Genomic DNA, 23894 nt, shown 5'->3' with positions numbered 1-23894 from the left:
TATCATCTCCATAACCTAAGCCCTCTTTCCAGTTTCCACTACTTAACAAATTCTGAGTTGTTCTGCCAGAGTTAGTCTAAGTCCTGATAATCTCTCTTTCCTTTTCTAACTCAGTTTTTAGAGATTTATTCATTTTAAGTGTTTCATCCCTAACATAGAAAGCATCATCTCTATCATTCTGAGTTTGATGGAACATGACTAACTCTTTTTCTAAATAATCATTCCTCTTTTTACAAGCAAGATTTTCAGAAGTTAATCTTTCACATGTTAAAGTTTGATCTCTATAGCTAATGAACATGGTTTTAAGATATCTTCTCAACTCATTAATATCATCAGTATGAAAGGCATAAGTAGTTTGAGGTACCTTTAACTCAGCAGCTTCAGGACTGCTATCAACATTTTCCATATCAGTATTTGCCATCAAGGCATAGTTCTTCTCAATTTCAGAATCTCAAGTGCTTGTCCAGCTTTTCTTCTTTGTGATAAGAGCCTTGCCTTTGTCACTCTTCACTTTCTTGTAATCAGGAGATATGTAGCCTTTCTCACCACAGTTTTAGCATTTGACATTTGTGTAATCTCCTCTGTCAGACTTCCCTCTTTTGCCTTCAGATTTTCTGAAATTCTTCTTCTCAGAACTTGCACCTTTCCTGGAAAACTTCTTTCCCTTCCTGAACTTCCTGTATGCAATCCTTGTGATTCTTTTCACCATAAGAGCACACAGCTTCATCATTTCTTCGTCAGCATCCATCTCAGGCGAGCTTTCAGTTTCTGAGTCACCATCACTATCAGAACTTGATGACTCAGTATCAGACTTTGTGAAGAGCACTTTACCCTTGCCTTTCCTTGAGGTAGCTGCCTTGGGGGATTCTTCTTCAGCCTTAAGAGCAACTGTTCTTGACTTTCCTCCTTTCCTCTTGCTTCTTTGTTCCATCTCAAGTTCATGAGTCTTAAGCATCCCATAGATTTCATCAAGAGTTGTTTCTTCAAGACTATAGTTGTCTCTTATGATTGTGGCCTTCAAATCCCAGTTTTCAGGAAGAGCTAACAGGAATTTAAGGTTTGAATCTTCAAGATCATACTCCTTATCAACCAGTGACAAATCATTCAAGAGTTTGACAAATCTATCATATAAATCAGTCAATGACTCATTAGCCTTTGAGACAAAGTGTTCATACTCTTGAGTGAGTATTATCTTCATGTTCTTCTTAATCGAATCAGTTCCCTGACATCTTGTTTCCAAGGCATCCCATATCTCCTTTGCAGTTTTACAGTTTATTACCCTGTTTGACATTACATTATCAATGGCACTATGTAGTAAGTGTCGTACCTTAGCATCCTTAGCAATTGATGCGATATCTTCAGTAGTGTAATCACTCTTCTCTTTTGGTACAGACTTTGTTGCTTCACCTGCAACTGCAACAACGAGTTTTGTTGGATTGTGAGGTCCTTCCTTGATTCTATCAAGATATTCTGGATCTGTAGCTTCCAGAAACATAGTCATCCTCACCTTCCATATGGAATATTCAGATGGTTTCAATATGGAAACTCTAATAGCCTCATATCGACTATGAATTTGTGTCTTTGGAGGTTCTTCAGTTTTGGTGGGCTTAGTTGGAGTTTCTACTTTAGACATGATTGTTTTTTGATCTTAAACTGTTTGTGTGTTAACAGATAGGCTCTGATACCACTTGTTAGGTCACACACACTGTAGAAGGGGGTTGAATACAGTGTATAGCACAATCAAATCGAATTCTAATAACACAAGTAACAGAAAACATACTTTATTCAAAGCAATAAACTCTGTTACAATATGGAACTGTCCTCTCTCAGTGATGAACAAATATCACGAGAGCTGTTAGGGTTACAATGAATAATATTCTCGATAATGATAACACTTATAGTGTAAACCCTATTTCTGTGTTTATATACTACACAGTTACAAGATAATCTCTAATTGATATGGAATATAATTTTGCTTCCTAAAATATATCAATCAGATATCTTTTCTTCCAAGTATTCTATTCTTCATAGTATTCCTTTTTCATGCATATCTCTTCTTATGTTTGTCTCGATCTTCTCTTTCTTCAATCAGCCGTCTTCCTTATCTGAACATTTCCTTAAGTCCTGATATTATCTTCTGATAAATATCTCCTGAACCTTAAGTACTGATGACTTAAGTTCTGACTTCAGTATAAGTGCTGATTTCAGTTAAGTACTGATTTGTCCTGTTTAAGTAAGATCTGAAAACTAAACATAAATCATATGAGTCATGACATTATCAAATATATCTAACAGTATTCGTACAACAAAAGTTGGCATTTATCACTTTCGTGTTGTTCGATTAATATCATCACCATTACATGCTAAGGTTAATAACAAAACTATTGAATGAAGTAGTAATGAAGTTAGAATCTCATGTGTGTTTAATATTGTTAATTCAATTGTTTAATTCTCGTAGTTAATATTAGTTAACTAATCTTGATTGTTATTGTCTTGGCATTGAAGAATAATCATACATTGGTGAGTAAGTGTTAATTAAATATAATTAATCAGAGTCTCTGTGGGAACGAACTAGAAATCATTCTATATTACTTGCGAACGCGTATACTTGCATGAATTATTTAGCGCATGCTTTGTGCCTAACAAGTTTTTGGCACCGCTGCCGGGGACTCGGTATTAATTTATTTAGTTTATGTACTTGCCATCAGTGGTCATTAGGATTCATTGATTAAGACTTGTTACTTACTGCTTCCGGTTGTGTTTCAGGTACTTTAGCGAGCATTTATGCAAACACGTTCTCGTACTCGTAAGAGAAATCTGGATAAAGCTGAGGAAACAAATAAAGCTCTTGACTTTTTGGAGAAGATAGTTTTTGAAGATTCGGATAAAGAGAGTGAAAAGAAAGAACCTGAAATAATGGGTGATCGTCTAGCTAAAGCTGATCAAGCTCTTATGGACTTTTCTCGACCTAAAATTGATGACATTCAGTCAAGCATCATTCATCCGGATATTGAGGCCAATACTTTTGAAATCAAGTTGGGCACTATTCAGATGGTGCAGAATTCTGTTTCTTTCGAAGGGGCTGCCACTGAAGATCCCAACATGCATATCAGGAATTTTTTCGAGATCTGTAGTACTTTTAAATATAATGGTGTCACTGATGTGGCTATCAAGCTGAGACTTTTCCCATTCTCTCTGAGGGACAAAGCTAAGGACTGGTTACATTCTTTACCAGCTGGGTCCATCACTACTTGGAAAGATCTTGTGCAAAAGTTTCTGGTGAAGTTCTATCCAATGGCCAAAAATGCAGCTATGAGGAGTGCTCTTACTCAATTTGCGCAGCAACAGGGGGAATCTATGTGCGAAGCTTGGGAGCGCTACAAGGAGATATTGAGAAAGTGTCCACATTATGGTATGCCTGACTGGATGGTGATCACTGGTTTCTACAATGGTTTGGGGGTCCAATCTCGACCCATGCTCGATGCAGCTTCTAGAGGCGCCTTGTGGGCCAAAAGTTATACTAAGGCCTATAAGCTCATTGAAACTATGGCTGTAAATGAGTATCAAAACCCAACTCAAAGGATAATGCCTGGGAAAGTGGCAGGTATTCTGGAAGTCGATGCAGCTACAGCTATTGCAGCGCAGCTCAAGGCACTGTCTATGAAGGTCGATTCTTTAACCAACTATGGCGTAAATCAAATAGCTAGTGTATGTGAGCTTTGTGCAGGCTCGCATGCTACGGATCAATGTTCTCTTGTTAATGAATCTGTTCAGTATTTGAACAATTTTCAGAGACCGCAGCAGCCTGTGCCCGCTACTTATCATCCTAATAACAGATATCATCCCAATTTCAGCTGGAGCAATAATCAGAATGTTGTTCAGCAACCATATCAGCATGCTGCAAATAAACAGTTTAATCCACCTAGATTCCAACAACCTCAACAATTTGCTCAAAGGCAACCATATCCTCAACAAGGAGGTGCTCCTCCACCTTCTAGTGCGGATTTTGAGGAGTTAAAGCTATTGTGCAAAAGTCAGGCTGTTTCTATCAAGACCTTGGAAAATCAAATTGGACAAATAGCCAATGCCTTGCTCAATTGTAAAGCATAATGTAATGTAACATGTAATCGAGGATTTATAACTCAACATGAAAACAGAAACATATAAACATTATTAAATTGTGAAGCACAGGAACCCTTCAGATGAAGACAGGATAAACACAAAGAACCAAATGATGTGATTGATTCATTAAATCCTCATACGGATCATGGGAAAAAGTTCATTGTTATGTTCAAACAGCCATGAAGAATAAGACATCAGGGGCTTTAATTATCAGTTGCATGTATTGACTTCAAGTGTTACAGATCAAGGGTTCAGTGAAAGAAGCAATGGATAAATATCATTATGTATCAACTCAGAATCACAAGACAAATTAAATCAGGATCCTCTCAGTGCTAGTTGTTTGTGAACCAGATCAGTACACCAAACATCAGAATTCAAGGAAGTATTTTAATTCAATTAACAGAAGAAAAATGATTGATACATTGAAGAATGGTTTGACACAGAACCAAAATATTTTAAGTAAAGACAGCTCTCTACATGTCGCCACAGGAGATGTAACCACAGAAAAATGGCACTAAGGCACCCCTATCGCCACAGGAGATGTAACCACAGAGAAATGGCTCCAAGGCAACTCTGTCGCCATAGAGGTGTTGGAACAATTGCTCAGGGCAACTGTCGCCATAGAGGCTGTCGCCACAGAAGAGCAATTGTCACCATAGAGCCTGTCGCCGCCACAGAAGTTGTCACCACAGAGAATTACAAGACAACTTTGTCGCCGCAGAGCTGTCGCCACAGAGGATGCACAGAGGAAACTTGTCGCCACAGAGATGTCGCCACAAATGTGTTGTTCACTGATTTAATGTGTAGCAAAGTTAAATGATTTGTGTGGACAATAATTGGCCAGCTGTCCATTAATTTTGAAAGACTACAAAGCAGCAATTGAATGTAATTCAATTCAGTTGGTTATCTTCTTCAACAAACACAGAAAGCTTACGAGAGCTCCATTAAAGCTTCACATTTATTATCCTTGTAACAGAATGTTATGCTGCTGAATTTATTGTAGCTAATCAATACTTTGATTAGATTGTAGCAACCCCAAGGTTTATATTAATAAAACAATATATTTCTCGAATTGTTTGTGTTATTTTTGATTTCGTACTTTTAACGAAGAACTTGAAACGAATCGAAAAAGATTGTAGGTATCGTATTCAACCCCCCCCCCCCTTCTACGATACTTTGGGACTAACATCAATCGTCAACCCGGCACACTTCCCAGCGATACTGAAGTACCAGGAAGGAAGGAAGCTAAAGAGCAAGTCAAAGTTGTCACCTTAAGGTCTGGAAAAGTTTTTGATGCTGAAAAAGCAAAAGATGTAGAAGTTGAAGTTGTAGATGAAGAAGGAATGCAAAAGGAGAAAGAGATGGAATCAAGGAAGACTACTATTGAACACACTCTGCCTGAGGGTAATACAAGGGAGAAATAGCTCTATCCTCCACCACCTTTTCTTAAGCGATTGCAAAAATAAACACTGGAAAATCAATTTGGTAAGTTTCCGGAGGTGTTCAAGAAACTTCACATCAACATACCTTTCGCTGGGGCTCTTGAGCAAATGCCTAGTTATGTGAAATTCATGAAAGGTATTCTTTCAAGGAAGATGAAACTGGATGATCTTGATACCGTTGCTCTAACGGAAGAGTGCAGTGCCATGCTGCAACAAAAGTTACCTCCAAAGTTTAAGGATCCAGGTAGCTTCACCATTTCTTGCACCATTGACAAGTTTTCATTTGACAAGTGCCTTTGCGATTTGGGAGCAAACATCAATCTGATGCCGTTGTCTATCTTCAAAAAGCTGAATTTTCCTGATCCGAAACCCACCTACATGTCTCTACAATTGGATGATCGTTCGATTACATACCCACGAGGCATTGTGGAGGGCGTGCTAGTAAAGGTGGGCAAGCTCATCTTTCCTGCAGATTTTGTCATTCTGGATTTCGAGGAAGATAAGAAGATTCCCATAATCTTGGGAAGACCTTTCTTGGCTACAGGTCGTATCTTGATAGATGTGCAAAAAGGTGAACTCGCTATGAGGGTGCAAGATCAAGATGTGACATTCAATGTGTTCAATGCGATGAAATTCCCTACGGAAGATGAGGAGTGCTTCAAGGTGGATTTGGTCGATTCTGCAGTTACTTCAGAACTTGATCATGTGCTAAGGTCTGACGCATTAGAAAAAGCCTTATTGGGGGATTTTGACAGTGAAGATGATGAAGGCAATGAGCAGTTACAATATCTAAATGATTCTCCTTAGAAATGGAAGCTAGACATGCCATTTGAATCTCTTGAAAATACCGATCTAGAAACTGCTGAGGGAAAGCTCAAACCATCTATTGAGAAAGCACCTACTTTGGAGTTTAAACCATTGCCTGAACACTTGAGGTATGTTTTTTAGGTGATGCATCTACTTTGCCTGTTATTATTGCATCTAACCTTTCAGGTAGTGATGAGGACAAGCTCTTGAGGATTCTGAGAGAATTCAAATCGGCCATTAGATGGACTATAACAGATATAAAAGGGATCATCCCTTCGTACTACATGCATAAAATTCTGCTAGAGGAAGGTAGCAAGCCGACTGTTGAGCAACAGCGAAGCCTTAGTCCTAATATAAAAGAAGTGGTGAAGAAAGAAATTCTAAAATGGCTAGATGCAGGAATCATATATCCTATTTCTGAAAGTTCTTGGGTGAGCCCCGTGCAATGTGTACCTAAGAAATGAGATATTACTGTGGTAGCAAATGAGAAGAACGAGCTTATCCCCACTCGAACAATCACAGGATGGAGGGTATGCATGGACTACAAGAAGTTGAATAAAGCCACGAGGAAGGATCACTTTCCTCTTCCATTCATTGATCAGATGCTTGACAGGTTGGTTGGTCATGAGTATTATTATCTTCTGGAAGGCTATTCGGGCTACAATCAGATTTGCATTGCACCAGAAGATCAATAGAAGACTACTTTCACTTGTCCATTTGGCACGTTTGCTTTTCACAGAGTTTCTTTTGGCTTATGTGGTGCACCTGCCACTTTTCAAAGATGCATGATGGCTATATTCTCTGATATGATTGGGAATAATGTTGAAGTGTTCATGGATGACTTCTCCATCTTTGGACATTCGTATGATGAATGCTTGAATAATCTCTGTTTGGTGCTCAAAAGGTGTGTTGAGACCAATCTGGTGCTCAATTGGGAAAAATGTCACTTCATGGTGCAACAAGGCATCATTCTTGGGCATAAGGTCACTAGTAAAGGTCTTGAGGTGGATAAAGCCAAGGTGGGCGTCATTGAAAATCTTCCACCACCTATTTCTGTGAAAGGAATCCGTAGCTTTCTTGGTCATGCGGGTTTTTATTGGCGTTTCATCAAGGATTTTTCTAAGATATCTAAGCCATTGTGCAACTTGCTCGAGAAAGATGCGCCTTTCAAATTTGATGATGAATGCTTGGCAGTATTCGAGACTCTCAAGAAGAGTTTAATCACAGCACTAGTTATTACGGCACCTGATTGGAGAGAACCTTTTGAGATGATGTGTGATGCAAGTGATTATGTAGTGGGAGCAGTTCTTGGGCAGCAAAAGAATAATATCTTTCATGTGGTCTACTATGCTAGTAATACGCTAAATGGAGCCCAATTGAACTATACCACTACTGATAAAGAGCTCTTGGCTATAGTTTATGATTTCGAAAAATTTCGATCTTATCTACTTGGGACAAAGGTGATAGTGTCCACTGATCACGCTGTCATCCGTTATCTGGTCTCAAAGAAGGATTCAAAGCCTAGACTTATTCGTTGGATCTCTTACTGCAGGAATTCGAGTTAGAGATCAAGGATCGAAAAGGTACTGAAAATCAAGTAGCTGACCATCTCTCTAGATTGGAGAATCCCAATTCTACTTCACATGATAAGACATTGATCAAAGAATCTTTTCCGGATGAGCAGTTGTTCGTAATTCAAGAGGAAGAGCCATGGTTCGCAAACATTGTGAACTATCTTGTTAGCAATATAATTTCTCCTAATATAAATGCGGCTCAGAAGAAGAAGTTTTTGCATGAGGTGAAGTGGTACATGTGGAATGAACTATATTTGTTTAGACAGGGAGCTGACCAGATTATCAGGAGATGTATCCCATTCTGTGAGACGAAGGGGATATTAGGAGACTTTCATTCCATAGCTTATGGTGGACATTATGGTGGTGAAAAGACAGCAGCTCGTATTCTTCAAGCAGGTTTTTTCTGGCCTACATTGTCTAAGGATGCACATCAGTTCGTTTTAAGGTGTGATCGCTGCCAAAGAGTTGGGAATCTTTCCAGAAAGGATGAGATGCCTTTAAATGTGCTACTTGAAGTTGAGGTCTTCGATGTTTGGGGAATCGATTTTATGGGACCATTTATCTCGTCCTGCAATAATCAGTACATCTTGCTGGCAGTCGATTATGTCTCGAAATGGGTAGAAGTCAAAGCTCTACCGACTAATGATGCAAAGGTAGTGTTGAGTTTTTTTCATAAGCAGATATTCACAAGGTTTGGAACGCCATGAGTTATCATAAGTGATGAAGGATCGCATTTCTGCAATTGTAAGTTCACTTCTATGATACAATGCTACAATGTGAATCATCGCATTGCTACTGCCTATCATCCACAAACTAATGGTCAAGCTGAGTGTCTAATAGAGATATCAAGCGCATTTTAGAGAAAGTCGTTTGTCCGTCAAGGAAAGATTGGTTTTTGAAGCTCGATGAAGCTGTTTGGGCTTATAGAACATCATACAAGACTCCACTTGGGATGTTCCCATTTCAACTTGTCTATGGTAAGAAATGTCATTTACCTGCGGAGCTTGAGCATAAGGCTTATTGGGCATTGAAGAAGTTAAACCTTGATCTAGATGCAGCTGGGAAGAAGCGAATGCTTCAGTTAAATGAAATTGATGAATTTCGACTTCAAGCGTACGAAAATAACAAAATGTACAAGGAAAAGATAAAAAGGTGGCATGACAGGAAGCTATCACCTAAGTCATTTGTGCCGGGGCAACAAGTTCTTCTATTCAACTCTCGTCTCTGACTTTTTCCTGGAAAGTTGAAATCAAGGTGGTCTGGACCATTTATCGTCAAAACTGTGTTTCCACATGGAGCGATGGAGATTTTTGAGAACGATTCGGGCCAAGCATTCAAAGTAAATGGTCAGAGATTGAAGCACTATTATGGGGATACGGCAAACCGTGAAGTGGTTAGTGCCGTTTTATTGTCAACTTGATCGCATAACTCCACGTCAAGCTAATGACGTAAAAGAAGCGCTTCTTGGGAGGCAACCAAAGATATGAGACCATAGGACACCTTAGAATATAGTACTTTATCCAAAAACCCAAAAAAATCAGAAAAAAGTTATAGATTTTTTTTCCAGTAGCCTAGCATGCGCCCGCGTGCTAGGAGCGCGCGACCGCATGCCAGCAGGCGACTGCGTGCTGGTGCCACGCGACCGCGTGCGACCCTGACTTTTGAAAAATCGTTTTTCAACCTAAAAAAAAAACAAAACAAAAAATTCACAAAAAAAATATAACCCATTAACCCATGATTTCCCCCCATACCTTGCCACAATCCCCACTCCTAATCAAATTTTAACCCTAATTTTGCCCTATAAATACATACAACCTCTCCATACACATCACACACACTTTCAACTCTACAAAATCTCTCCTACACACCAAACACAAACTCTCTAACTCTTATTCTCAGTTCTCATGGCCCCAAAGAGATCACGAACTGTGGGTAGAAGCAACACCAATCCGACTGCTACTGATTCTTCGAGGCATACTGCTGTGAGGCCCCGATTGCTTGATAGGGCTGCTGAAGAAGAGTACGCCAAGCTTCTGACTAAGCCTATTATGAGGGAGAGGGATTTCTTGCCATCACGGAGGGATGGTGAGTTGTTGCCGATGATTTCTAGGAAGGGATAAATTACATTCTGCGAGTCACCTGAGGCGAATCTGATGAGTATCATTCGCGAGTTCTATGCGAACGCCAAGGCCGACAAGAATGGGTTTTCTGTTGTTTGTGGGTTTACTGATGACTATCAGCCCGAGGCGATTCGCCGTGTGATTGGACAGCGACAAAGGGAACCACATGAGGAGAACTGGAATTCAAAGGCCTTTGAGGACTTTGATTTGGACTTGATTATTGCTACTCTCTGTCAGCCGGGCACAGTGTGGAAGTTCAAAAGAGGATCCAACAATTATCATACTTTTCCTGCTGTCGCGATGAACAGGTATGCTCGTGCTTGGAATGTATTTATATGTGCTAATATTCTTCCTTCTTCGCATGCACATGAGGTTACAGTGGAGAGGGCAAGGTTGTTATGGGGGATTCTGAATGATGAATATGTGGACCTTGGTGAGTACATCTACCAAGAGATTTTGAAGTTTTTGAGGGGAAATCACAATACTCTCTCTTGTATGCCTCTATTGTCACAAAGCTTTGAAAGGAAATTGGAGTCCAGGGGCCTTCTTATGAGCAGCTGCAGATGCCAACCACTCCTATTGATTCATCGACTTTAAATATGATGCAGGAGTGGATAGGTGGAGAGCCCGAGTCACATGGTTTGGGGTATCACCTTCCAGGAGGAGTTCCAGCAGCTGGTACTACCATGGCTCGGACCACACAGGCTCAGGGAGAGGCAGGCTCTTCGAGAGCCCGGGGAGGAGATGGTTCGGGATTGGCTGATGTCCAGTACAAGAGGCTTTCGAGGAGGATGGATACGATGTATGAGTCGCAGAGTCAGTTTGCTTAAGGACTATATCATTGTCATGGTTTCATGGTTTTTGAGGTTAATCTATTGCTTATACTTAGAATGCATGTTAGGCTCTTAATGATAAAAGACATGAAAAGATAAAAATTAGAGATAAAAATTGGAATTCATTGCTAGTTGTGGCTAGGTGTCAAATGGCTAGTAGCCGGCTCGTATTGTATACGAGTAGTCTAGGGTTGAGCAAGATGGAGCAAAACGCACTTGCTCAGAAATTGAAAAAATATATGTGTGGAAAAAAAAGAAAAAAAAAGAGAAAAAAAAAAGAAAAGAGAAAAGAATAGGGTTTAATGTATAATTGATCGCGAGTGGGCTCTTTGGTATTCGAGTTATTAAGTTCTTAGGGGACTGTGTGCCTAGTGACCTAAGGCTTTTATAGTCTGAGATCCGATAACCTAACGCTCGCTAAATGGGTACCATTGCATAAGTCTTTTGTGGACCTCACTCATTGCATGATCAAATAAGCATTTGTTTTATGTGTTGAATAAAAGCATGAATTTGTAATAAACTCCAATAATCCTGTAGTGTTGTAAGTCATTTTGTGTCTAGAATATATTCTTCGTATAAGCTTGTGATTGTCTTGAGGATAATTAAATTATGGTGATTGATCTAGTTTCGAAGCATATATGTTAAGCATTCGCACACACCACATTTCTAGTTGTATGTTATCTTGCATGATTTGATTGACCTTAGTCGCCTAATTGCATTTGTTGATATGTCATGTGTTGGTTGGTTAAGTCATCGTGAGGGGATCGCTGCATTCATCTAGTTGCATTCATGCATGTTTTATTATGAGTTTGAGTCTGTGATGCTTGAGGACAAGCATCGATTCAAGTTTGGGGGTGTGATAAGTGGCATTTTATACCACTTAGAGCATCTCATAACAGCTTGAATTGGTGTCTTAGACTCAAGTATTTTGTGTATTTGACGCATTTTCTAGTGTTTTTACATTTCAGGGTATAACTTGCTTAGATAGGTGGTTTTCATCAAATAAAGCTTAAGGAAGTGTTTGGAATCAGTCTAGGGGTGATGAGCGAAGAAATCAGCAAAAATAGGAGCAAAATAAGGAATTTTCCAGAAAGATAGCACGCGACCGCGCGCCAGGACCTCATGCGTGCGGAATTTTAGAATCTGGATTTTATTAATTCAAGTATAATTGGGCTTCTGTTGGCGTGGTGACTCCTGGACGCTTATATAAACCTTATGGGAAGACGTTTTCTTCATCAAGAGCGAAGGCAAGAAGATTGAGAAGACCGTTTTAGCACGCAACAACGAAGAAGAGGAAGCATTCGTTTATCTTGTGATTCTTTTAATTCATTATAATAGTGGATGCTAGTTTTCTTTATGCTTTGAACCTTAATACTCTTGTGGCGTACTTCATTATTTATAGGTATTTTTATTAGCCTTATATCGTTGTGTTATTATCATGCTTTCATATGAACTCATGGTGATGATGAGTTCTATTATGGGCTAATCGTGATCACGTGATCCTAGCGGATTTACTATGGATTTCTTTGGTTAATTGTTTAATACCTTGGTATGTGGTGATTGTATGATATCTAGCATAGGTTGTTCTTATTCGCCTTATATGCATCGCGAACATATAAGATAGCCTGTTAATCTCTTGTGAAGCGACAGTGGATCTTGAGATTTAGAACCTGCCATGCTATCATAGGTTCATGTATTCAATGCATGATTAATGGGTAACTCTAACCATTTTACTTGCCCTGTGTAATCATCATGAATAACTTGTGCTTAAATCATTATGTTGTCAAATTCTGTAGACATATAGGGCCTCAACATAATTGATGCCTATTCAACTTCTATCTTAATTGTGGATGCTTGGTAGAATGGTATTCGTACAACGAAAGTTGGCGTTTATCAGTTTCGTGTTATTCGATTAATATCATCACCATTACATGCTAAGGTTAATAACAATAACTATTGAATGAAGTAGTAATGAAGTTAGGATCTCATGTGTGTTTAATATTATTAATTTAATTGTTTAATTCTCGTAGTTAATATTAGTTAACCAATCTTGATTGTTATTGTCTTGGCATTGAAGAATAATCATACATTGGTGAGTAAGTGTTAATTAAATATAATTAATCAGAGTCTCTGTGGGAACGAACTAGAAATCATTCTATATTACTTGCGAACGCGTATACTTGCGTGAATTATTTAGCGCATGCTTTGTGCCTAACATTGGCCATTACCTTTGTAATAATTTTCACCAGAACGTTACATAACGATATAGGCCTAAGGTCTCCTACCATAGTTATACACTTCTTCTTCGGAATAAGAATAATGTTTGTGTCATTAAGTCCATCTGGGATGCTGTGTCATTAAGCCCATCTGGGATGCTGCCATTTTGAAAGAAATTCACCACCAATTGCACCACATATTTACCAACTATGGACCAATGTTTTTGATAAAATTTCGGAGTCATACCATCCGGTCCAGGCGACTGATCAGGGTTCATCTGAAACAAAGCAGCCTTCATTTCTTCTTCCGAGACATCACACAATAATTCCTCATTCTGATAATCTGTAATCTTTCTATCAACACAGTCTATTACGTCCTGCCATTTTACTTGCGTTACTGTGAAGAAATGATTAATATGCTCGACAATATGTTCATCCAATCCATCATCCCAGTCCACCCACTTTCCTTCCCCATTCTTCAATTTAACTAACTGATTTGATCTCATTCTAACAGATGTTGAAGCATAAAAATACCTGATGTTCTTGTCCCCTGAATGTAACCACAACTGTTTGGACCTTTGCCTCCAGAATATTTCCTTTTTCTCCAATATTTGCGTCATATTTTTCTTCGCCTCCATGTATTTTTGAACTGAACTTGCATCTTTGAAATTCCCCAGACGTAGAATCTCCATTCTAAAGTTTTTGATTTGCTCATTAAACCTCTCTATAACTTCTTTTCCCCACTGCTCAAGATTTTCGCCACACACTTTAATTTTGTGCTGAATATCACTCCCTATACTCGAATCCCAGCTCTCTAAAACCAATTGTCTGCACATTGGTTCCGTCAACCATGCATTCTCGAAACAAAATTTTCACCTGCTACCAATCTTTTTAACAACATCTGGAACTAGTAAAATAGAATTATGGTCCAAAACCGATGCTTCCAGATTATACAGCTTAGCTAAAGAAAACTAATTCAACCAGTCACTAGTCGTTAAAGCACGATCCAATCGCACCTTTATCCATGCTTCCGTTCCTCGACCCATCTCCCAAGTAAATTGATGTCCCACCAATCCTAAATCAATAAGCCCCGTAATAAAAAGCACTTCTCTGAAACCTTCGACCAACCAGTTTGGATAGGGAGCTCTCCCATGTTTATCTTCCTGTGAAACCACATTGTTAAGATCTCTTATAGCACACCAAGGTAAGTTCGAATCCCTCGCCAAATTACGTAACAAATCCTAGGTTCTCCTTCTTTGGTTCCTATCCGGCTCACCATAAATTCCAGTCAAATGCCATTTTTCTTTCCCTGGCATACAAACCTCAACTCTATATGATTCTGCGACATACTACGGAGCATCACATGATCTTTATTTTTCCACAAAAATGCTAAACCGCCACCTTTACCAATCAAATCAACTGTAATTAAACCATCAAAACCCAAGTTTCTTCTAACTCTCTCCATCTTTCCTTTATTATCTATAGTTTCATATAAGAAAATAAAGGCAGGTCTTTCTTATTGAATAGTATTTTTCAGTAACCGAAAATTCGAGAGAAGACCTATACCTCGACAGTTCCAACTGAACACGCTCATAATCCTAGGCGGACCTGCTCTGTAGCACCCGCCATTACCCCATTTTTTGGTTCTATGATTCATTATTATATTTTTCACCATGGTTACGTCTTCAAGTCCTTTTTCACTACTGGGCCCTATATGTTCTATTTCATCCACTCTTCTTTGCTTTGGGTCCATTATTAAAAGCCCACAATCCATTATGGTGTCTCCCTCCTTATTTATATTTCAATTTTGATCTATTGTCTTAATTTTAGAAACCTCAACAACCGCATAATCATGTCCTATTTTCTCTCCCCTTGTATACTGTTGTTACTAAACATAACAATCTTATCTCCTAAAATTTTTGGATTTCCTTTATATTCAACACTAATCATGCTAACAACTTTCTCCGTTCTTACTCTCATTTCCGGCACTGCACATCCTCCCGAAATTTGAGACCTGTGCCTCAACCATTTCAACCCAATTGTATGGTTCTTTCTTCGTGGTTCTGCCTTCATCCATATGTCATATGGATTTTCAATATTCTCCAAAGGCGTATCAAAAATTTTCTCGCATATTTTTTTATTATGACCTATTAAACCGCATATAAAGCAAAACATCGGAACTCCTTCATATCTGAAATTCACCCAACACCAGTTTTCTTCTGACTTTTTAAGTTTCATCCTTCTCTTCAAAGGTTTATCCAACGGTATTGATACTCGGACTCTTAAATAATCACACCATACACCAATGAAGTTATTTGCATCAGATTCGACATAGCCACCTATGTAATTACCAATTCTTGTACCACTCTTTGCGACATGAACCCAGGCCCCATTCCGTGAAGTTGAACCCACAAGTCTAATCTATATATTAACGTGGATCATCCCATACTTTCAGCCTCTCAAACACCAATTGAAACCTACCAAACGTTCATGGACTACCATCAATGACAGGTTTTATATCCACCTCATGATAAAATTGGAAAACAAATCTGTTACTCTCCGATGCTTTCACATAAACCACATAAACCACCCGACCTGGCCTCCATAGAGAAGCTATCTTGTGTTGCATCGCTTGTAAGTCTATTGGTGAATCAGTCAAAAACTTTTTCACCAAGCACCATCTCATATCAATCTCCGAGAGAGAATCCTCCATGATACCTTCATAGTTTATCCCTCCCTCTTCTTCATCCTCCAACCTAATGGTAACAAAACTCTCCTCCATTTCACGAAAATTCTTATGATGTTCTTCCATGATAATTAAAGTAAAGACGGATCATTGACAGAAAACTAAGATACGCAGACAACGTTTATAACATTTTAACCATGACATAAGTCAAGACATATATCTGTGTTAATTAAGAGTTATGATTTTGTTTTTATTGTTTAACAATGCAGCATTCTAACCAACACTACTAGAAAAAGAAGAATAGACATCGCTTCAAAGACATCGGTTGCTTATTGCACCGATGTAAAAGGTGTTTTAGACATCAGTTTTGAGCAAGCGATGTCTTTTGTGTTTATAAACATCGGTGTTTTAGCCCAACCGATGTTAAAAGTCTGTTTTAAAAAATTTAATAAGCGCGCCTTCCCCATTTCCCCCCCTTAACCAAATAATTCATTCCCTCTTAAAGATTTCCCCCTTATTTTTTGCCTTAGAAAAATTCCCCCCTCTTTTCAACCAAATGTTCCCCTCTTTTTAGTTAAAAAAAAATTAAAAATCAAAATCAAAATCATAAAACATAAAACACAGATCATAACATTAAAACAAAAAGTCCCCTCTCTCTCGTCTCTCACTCTTCTGTGCTCTCATCCAAGAACACCCACCACTCTCTCAATATGCTATCTCTCTGTGTGGAATGTTGTCTCTCCCTTGTGTTGTCTTCTCTCTCTCTATGGGCTCTTATCTCTCTCTATCTCTCTGCTCTCATATCTCTCTGTGTTGTCTGTTTAAAGATAAGTCGAAGTTTAAGTCGGAGTTCAAGTTTAAGTCGGGGTTCAAGTCTGAGTTGGAGGTTAAAGCTTGAATTAAGTAAGTTTTAAACCCTAATTTAGAATTGGGGGTTTCAATTTGAAAACCTAATTTTTTAATTTTTAATTAGTCGAGTGATTGTTCTTATTGTGCATAATATATTGAGCATGTTAATATAAGTTGTGCAATTTTTCATGTTTTTAATCATTTTCAGTAGTGTTCTACATTGGGTAATTTTTCAATATTTTAATTGTTTTTAATATTCTTGAGCATTGTTATGAATTCGTTTCTTGTTATGGATTTCCAGGCTGTTAATTTATCTACAGATACACCTCGCTTGTGATTCCGATAGAAGGAGGTCCTTAATAGGAATATACTACCTCAATATGCTTCCTAGCCTCCCAACTAATGCCTTATTGAGTATATTTGTATGAGTTTACTATTGTGTTTCTTAGAGAGGTACAAGAGTGTCAGCTCTGATACCCCTAACACTCCTTCAGTTTCGGAGTGTTTATAAATAAATAAATGACTCTCGTGTTTTTAAACTTTTCCTAATTCATATAATTTTAGCTTGCTAATGCTTCATTATGTTTCTTTTTGTATTGACTATTAGATCCCAAAAGCACTTGGCTGCAAAAAGACTCCACTGGCTTATGATATAACAGCTGCTTGTAGCGGATTTATTTTAGGTCTTGTTTCAGGGTCTAGTCATATCCGAGGTAAACACAATTTTAATAGGCGTGTAAAACTTTAGTAATGGCCTAAAGTTTTCCTCATGTCCATTTTATAAAAGCATAATTTGGCAATGTATTGCAGGTTCTGGTTTTAAAAATGTTCTTGTGATTGGGGCTGAAGCGCTTTCCCGTTATACTGACTGGACTGATAGAGGGACTTGTATCCTCTTTGGAGATGCTGCTGGTGCTGTGTTGCTTCAGGTACTATGTTAATGTTATTTCTACGATCTATGTGATAGCTTCTTATCTGATTTCCAATAATGTCAGTTGATTGTGGCGTATAGTCAGAAGGGGAATCAGAAATTTTGGACCCTTGAAATACAATAATTCCAGAACTAAGTCTCACTCTTATTGAAGATTTGGGAGTGTAAATGAATATATTTTCTTGAGAAAGTATAAATTACATTATATCTTTCATAAATTTAGATTATAAATGTATGAATATAAGATTTACAACATACTTGGTATATTATGTTATTGAATTCTATCTGTGAAACGGGATTAAGAAGTGTGAGGGAAGTTTTCACCCTACAAGCTAGTTTTTAAGGTTGAGATAGACTAAACAACAATAACACTATAACAGTGGTATGAGAGACAGTATTCAACATTCTCCAGTAGGCCTAAGGGGGAGCACGATCACATCGCAAGGGGAGTGGCTGCTGAGCCCCAATGTGTGAGTCACACGGTATAGGCCGGACGTGTTAAAAGGGAGATTGTAGGGGAATGATGCTCATTTAATAGGTGTGAAGGAAGTTCTCACCCTTTAAGGAAGCTGCTGAGACTAAGCAGCACCAACAAGCGCATCCCCCACGGTCCTCCATTTAGATCCACCTGTGCGGAATAACAACATCTGTATCTAAAAGGACGACTCTTTTAAATCAAGTTAAATGATAATCCGAATAATTATTTGGTCAAGAACACTGGAATGTCATAATAGTTTTTTTTATGTTAGCCTGTCAGATTCATACATGTCATCTTTTGTATGCTGATCAATTACCAAACTCCAGCTTGCTTCAGATATAACTCTATAAGTAATGCTTTTGTTGATTATACAATATCGTGTAAATAATGCTTGCATTTATACTGATGTTAGAAGTACTTTGCAGGCTTGTGCTATTGAGGATGATTGTTTATTTGGTTTTGAATTGCACAGTGATGGTGATGGTCATAGGTTTGTCTCTTTACATTTAGAAGCATATAAACCTTTGCTGTAAGTACAAATTGCCAAAATTCTTTCCAACTGTTGATATGGTATTTGAAAATGGACAAAATTTATCTCTATCCCTAGAAAACTACTTGTTTCGAGTAAGAGTCTGCACCAATTTAATGACATTCATCTCTTTTTTCAGTTACTTCTATGCGATTTCACTAATCTGGTTATTTAAAATGTAGTGAGTGACTTACATGCTTTATGCTTATTCATGTTATGTTAAGCATGTCAAGATGCAGGGTGGATATTGTCTTGGAATATTTCAGAATAAGGATCAAAGCACTCTCTTAGGAGGTATATATGATATCTAGTGTAAAATATACATTGATTCTTACCCTGCCTTTCTTTGTGTTACATACACATTAATTCTCACCCTACCACTCTTTTTATTCCCGGTTTTGTTTTCAAGGATAAAAGATGAATTGTGTTCCACTATATCTTAAACTATTATTTGTCCTTTTAACTTTTTTTTTTGTATTTCAGCATTTATACAGGAATAGTTGTCCGCAATACTTTTGTGTCATATGACCGTGAACATGAAAAGATTGGTTTCTGGAAAACTAATTGCCTTCTCACTTATTTAAACGTAACTGTAAATTTGGCTCACTGTTAGCATTGCCTTCACACTTATGCAGAAATACCAGAATCAAATGTAACGAGTGATACCGCTAGCAGAAATATGAGGCAATATTTGGAGTTACCTTTACTTGATTTCATACAAATTACAAAGGCAACTGGTAATTTCTCCAACAAGCTTGGCAAAGGCGGTTTTGGTACTGTATACAAGGTGAGTATACATTATCCAGGGATGTAATAATCTGCAGTGTCGCACCAGAAACATCAAACATGACTACTCCTACTAACTTTACATAAACAAAATAAAAGCAATCTCAAATTCCTTTAATCAGAATAGTGTATATAACAGACATTGGTTTGCAGGTTATTTTGGAAGAAGGGAAGGATGTGGTTGTGAAGAGGCTCTCGAAGAACTCGAGACAGGGGGTTGAACATCAGTTCCAACTTAAGCGAGACTATGAACAGCTTGGTCAATTTTCAGGATGCTTCTCAAACAACAAAGCAGCTGAGAGATTTTCTTCTTGAAGCAAATCTTCTGTATAATTATAAAAAATTATGGATGAATGTTTACTAGTAGTTGATGTTTGGTTTAGATGAAACTGTGTAGTAGCTAATACTATGTTTGGATATATTGGTGTTGAAGTTTAGTGTTGGTTTTGATTATATAAACAAAGTTTTTTCACACCGTTTATTTCAATTAAAAATGATGTTAATTTAAAACTATAGAATTTTTTATAAAATACAAAACTGATGTAATACCGATTAAAACCGATGTTAAATACTACAACAAAAAAAAATCTTAAAATAGAAAACCGATGTTATTAAGCTTTATAGACATCGGTTTGTCACCAATAGATATCGGTTAAAAATAAAGAACCGATGTCAAAAGTTATGTTTACATCGGTTTATCTTAAAAACCGTTGTTACTGGTATTACTAACATCAGTTTAATGGGTAAATTGAAATATTTTGCTTATCTCACATATGTTTAAATTGATAAAAATATCATATTATGATAATATATGAAGATTAGATATGCATTAGAAATTTAACATCTTTAAAAACTGATGTTATACGTCTTATTTAACATCAGTTTAAAACCGATGTTAAATGGGGGTCTTTAACATCACCCACGAAGACATCGGATTTTTTTGTTCATAGACATCGGTGTTTAGCCGATGTCTATTCTACTTTTTCTAGTAGTCATGCAGGTAAATAATTTCGCGTGTTTATCTGCAAAAATACCCCCATATTCTCCGAAGCACGCAAGGTGCTGGACAGGTTGGTGAAAAAAAACGTTGAAAATATAATCTAATATAAAGGGATGATGCATGAAGTAGAGTACAGCAACCAAACTAAGCAGCTGAAATAAACTCAAACTCCATCTCAGCCTATTTACGACTGCTAGTACTGGCAAATGAGCGCTCTGAATATACTGTTAAGTGTTAAGGAACCGGTCATTCTAGAATTTCAAGATTGTAGAGAAAGGCCTTTCCAGGATCCTGTTAGGAACTATTACTCTAAAACTTCTCTTTTCACTCAAAAACCCATTTATAGTAAGTCCATTTATGAGTCGAATGGTGGAGAACGAGAATCTAAGTCATCCCGCCAGCCAGTTTAAGGAACCACTCACTCCAAAATTTCTCAGGGATATTATATTATTACTCTAATAACGAAAGATTTAACTATTAAAGCGTTCAACAAGTATAAGAATAGCTAGAATGGATCATTCTTGCAAAATAGATGATGTATCAGCAAAATTTGTCATTTCATTTCTGGAAATTATGAAATAGGATATTTTTTCTCTGTTGTTGAGGATGACAGGGTGACGTTAATCTTGCAGGACTTCTTCTGGTGCAATTTCATCATCTTCTTCTTGTGGAACATTAAGATTAATGTTCGATTTTTTTGCCAAGTACATAAAGATCGGTTTTGGATAGACTTCACTTCTTAATACACTTGGGAATAATAGAGCCTAAGTATGATGTATATTTAGTTGATAAATATTTGTTCGTTATTGTTGTAGTAGATAAAGATAAGTTTGTTTAGCTGATAAGAAATTTATCATTATCTCTGCGAATATGTAGGAAGTTAGTTAGATTATCATCTGTATATATTCAGAGAACATGTAACAGAACGGTGCATTCAATAAACATTACTATTCCATATTATGGTATCAGAGCCTTAGCTCTAATCAAGCTTTTAAACAATCCTGATTTTTTAACAACTCATTCTCTTTACACAACCAGCCTTTCATCATGTCGATAACCTCACATTCAGACGCCGACACTGTCCCAAACTCCAGTGCAATTATTCAGTTCAACCCTACAGCCCAGCTACCCATAAAACTCACTGGGAGCACTAACTTTACTACCTGGAAAGCTCAGCTTGAAATGCTCTTAATCGGTCATGATTTATTTGGTCATTTAGATGGCACCACCATTGCACCTCCTGCCATAATTACTCAAAACACAACAACATCTCCCAATCCAGCTTATAAAAATTGGCTCCGCCAGGACAAACTAATACAAACAGCTATTCTCGCCTCAGTTGATTCTACCCTGGCTCCCATGGTTGCAACAGCTATAAACTCTAAATTGGCTTGGGACTCACTTCACACCACTTTTGCGAATAAATCACACACCAGAATTTTCAGCTTAAGAGATCACCTTAGCCGTATTATGAAGGGCCAAAAGACGATTGCAGAATATCTCAGAGAAATTCGCTCCATTGCTGATGAATTATCAATGGCAGGATCTCCTATGTCGCAAGCGGAATTGACGGTTAAAATTTTAGCCGGACTGCCAAAGGAATACCACACTTTGGCTGCTGCTATAAGAGCTCGTGAAACCCCAATTTCTTATGAGGATTTGTTCGATAGATTGACTGATCAAGAGCTCGTTATCAAACATGATGAACAATTTAAAGAAACAACTACCATCACTGCAGCGGTAGCAAGTTCTCGTGAACATCCTCAACAACAACAACATACATTCTCTTCTGGTTTCAATCAACCTCGTCCCTTCAGTCCCTTCAGACGCCCTCAAGGACCGTGGCGCAATTCAACCAACCCAATCCAAAATATGCAGCCATGGCGCAACAACATGTATAATTATGGAGATTCTGGAAAAGGTAACAATCGTCTTCGATGTCAACTTTGTGATAAATCTGGGCATACTGCCAAAGTTTGCAGATCAAGATCCCACAATCATATTGAAGCCAAAGCGCATTATGTGAATGGGTTTCAGCAACAGACAATGCCGTGGATAGTAGACTCTGGAGCGTCACACCACATCACATCTGATTCAAATAATTTTACTGAGATTCAAAATTATTCTGGACCTGACACAATTGCAATGGGAGACGGTAATGCAATACCTATATCACAAACTGGTAAAGCCAAAATTTCCTCATCTCATTATCAGTTTAATTTACAAAATACTCTATGTGCTCCTAATATCAAGCGAAATTTAATATCAGTATCTCAGTTTTGCAAAGATAATCTAACATCGGTTGAGTTTTTTTCTTCTAAATTTCTTGTGAAGGACCTAGCCTCAGGTGCTAATCTAGTCTGCGGGCAGAGTAAAGGAGGACTCTATGAATGGCCTCTCACTGTCAAATCTCAACCTCCTCAAGCTCATCTTGTCTCCCAACAAAAATCCCTTCAGCTATGGCATCAACGCTTAGGACACCCGAATAATAAATACCTCAAGTCTGTTTTAAATAGTTTTTCCATTGCTGTTGATCCTACTGATAGATTTCAGTCGTGTAATTCATGTTTATGCAATAAAAGCCACCGGCTATCTTTTTCCACCACAACTCTACAAAGTACTTGTCCATTATAAATAATCTATAGTGATTTGTGGGGGCCTGCACCTATTTTATCAGTTGATAACAAATCCTACTATGTTTTATTTGTTGATCAGTTTACCAAATACTCATGGATATTCCTCCTAAAGCACAAAAATGAAGTTGTCACGGTGTTTAAAAATTTTCAAAGATTAGTGGAAAATTATTTTCAAAAGAAAATTCGCTCTTTATATACTGACGGTGGAGGTGAATATATGGGTTTATGTTCATATCTAGCTACCCAAGGCATTGAGCATTTAAAATCACCTCCTTATACACCTCAGCGCGTTGCACTTGCCGAAAGAAAACACAGACACATAACTGAAACAGCTCGTACATTGCTTCATCAAGCCTCAATGCCATCAAAATTCTGGTCATTCGCATGTCAATGTGCTGTTTACCTCATTAACTGTATGCCAATTAGGGTAAGAAATCAGACTTCCCCATTTCAGTCTCTCTTTCAACAATCACCAGATTATAACAATCTTCGTGTCTTCGGATGTTTATGTTATCCATGGCTTAAGCCGTATGCAACTTCGAAGTTGAGTCCTCGGTCAGTCCCATGTGTTTATCTCGGGTTCTCTACACAATATTACTCTCATCTTTGTTTTGATCCACACAGCTCGAAGGTATATATATCTCGTGACGTTCAATTCTGCGAGACACAATTTCCTTACAGCGGTATCTTCTCTAAACTTACTAGTCAGTTACCAAATATTAGTTGGGTACCCCAACCTACTGATAGCACCGCCACATCCGAATCTCCTCCTGTACCCGCTATCACACCCACACTTCTCCCCACTATTCCCATTGTTTCATCACCACAAAGCCAAGAAAGTACTCTGGTAAATACCACCCCTACAAACACACCCACACATTCCAC

The 23894-nt window shown here is 38.0% G+C and overlaps 1 protein-coding gene and 1 non-coding gene across 2 annotated transcripts; one reads left to right on the top strand and one right to left on the bottom strand.

The window, feature by feature from the left end:
• Nucleotides 1-3309: 3309 nt before the first annotated feature.
• LOC141675901 (small nucleolar RNA R71) lies at nt 3310-3416 on the bottom strand. Its single transcript, XR_012556528.1, has one exon. It is a non-coding gene; the product is annotated as a small nucleolar RNA R71 (small nucleolar RNA).
• Nucleotides 3417-16920: 13504 nt separating this feature from the next.
• Nucleotides 16921-19688, top strand: LOC141674557 (uncharacterized). Its single transcript, XM_074481266.1, has 8 exons — nt 16921-16982; nt 17099-17102; nt 17257-17362; nt 17460-17578; nt 18484-18587; nt 19071-19135; nt 19223-19374; nt 19527-19688. The coding sequence occupies exons 1-8, from the start codon at nt 16921-16923 to the stop codon at nt 19686-19688; spliced, it is 774 nt and encodes a 257-aa protein (XP_074337367.1).
• Nucleotides 19689-23894: the final 4206 nt, after the last annotated feature.

Source organism: Apium graveolens, chromosome 7, assembly GCF_009905375.1.
Source record: "Apium graveolens cultivar Ventura chromosome 7, ASM990537v1, whole genome shotgun sequence".
Classification (NCBI taxonomy): domain Eukaryota; kingdom Viridiplantae; phylum Streptophyta; class Magnoliopsida; order Apiales; family Apiaceae; genus Apium; species Apium graveolens.
This window is presented reverse-complemented; position numbering and strand designations above follow the sequence as displayed.

Excerpts from the sequence above, each read along its gene's own strand:
- LOC141674557 (XM_074481266.1), top strand. The coding sequence starts at position 16,921 with ATGAATTCGTTTCTTGTTATGGATTTCCAGGCTGTTAATTTATCTACA. Across the intron at positions 19,136-19,222 it reads CCGTGAACATGAAAAGATTG|AAATACCAGAATCAAATGTA; the intron begins GTTTCTGGAAAA and ends ACACTTATGCAG. Across the intron at positions 19,375-19,526 it reads GTTTTGGTACTGTATACAAG|GTTATTTTGGAAGAAGGGAA; the intron begins GTGAGTATACAT and ends ATTGGTTTGCAG.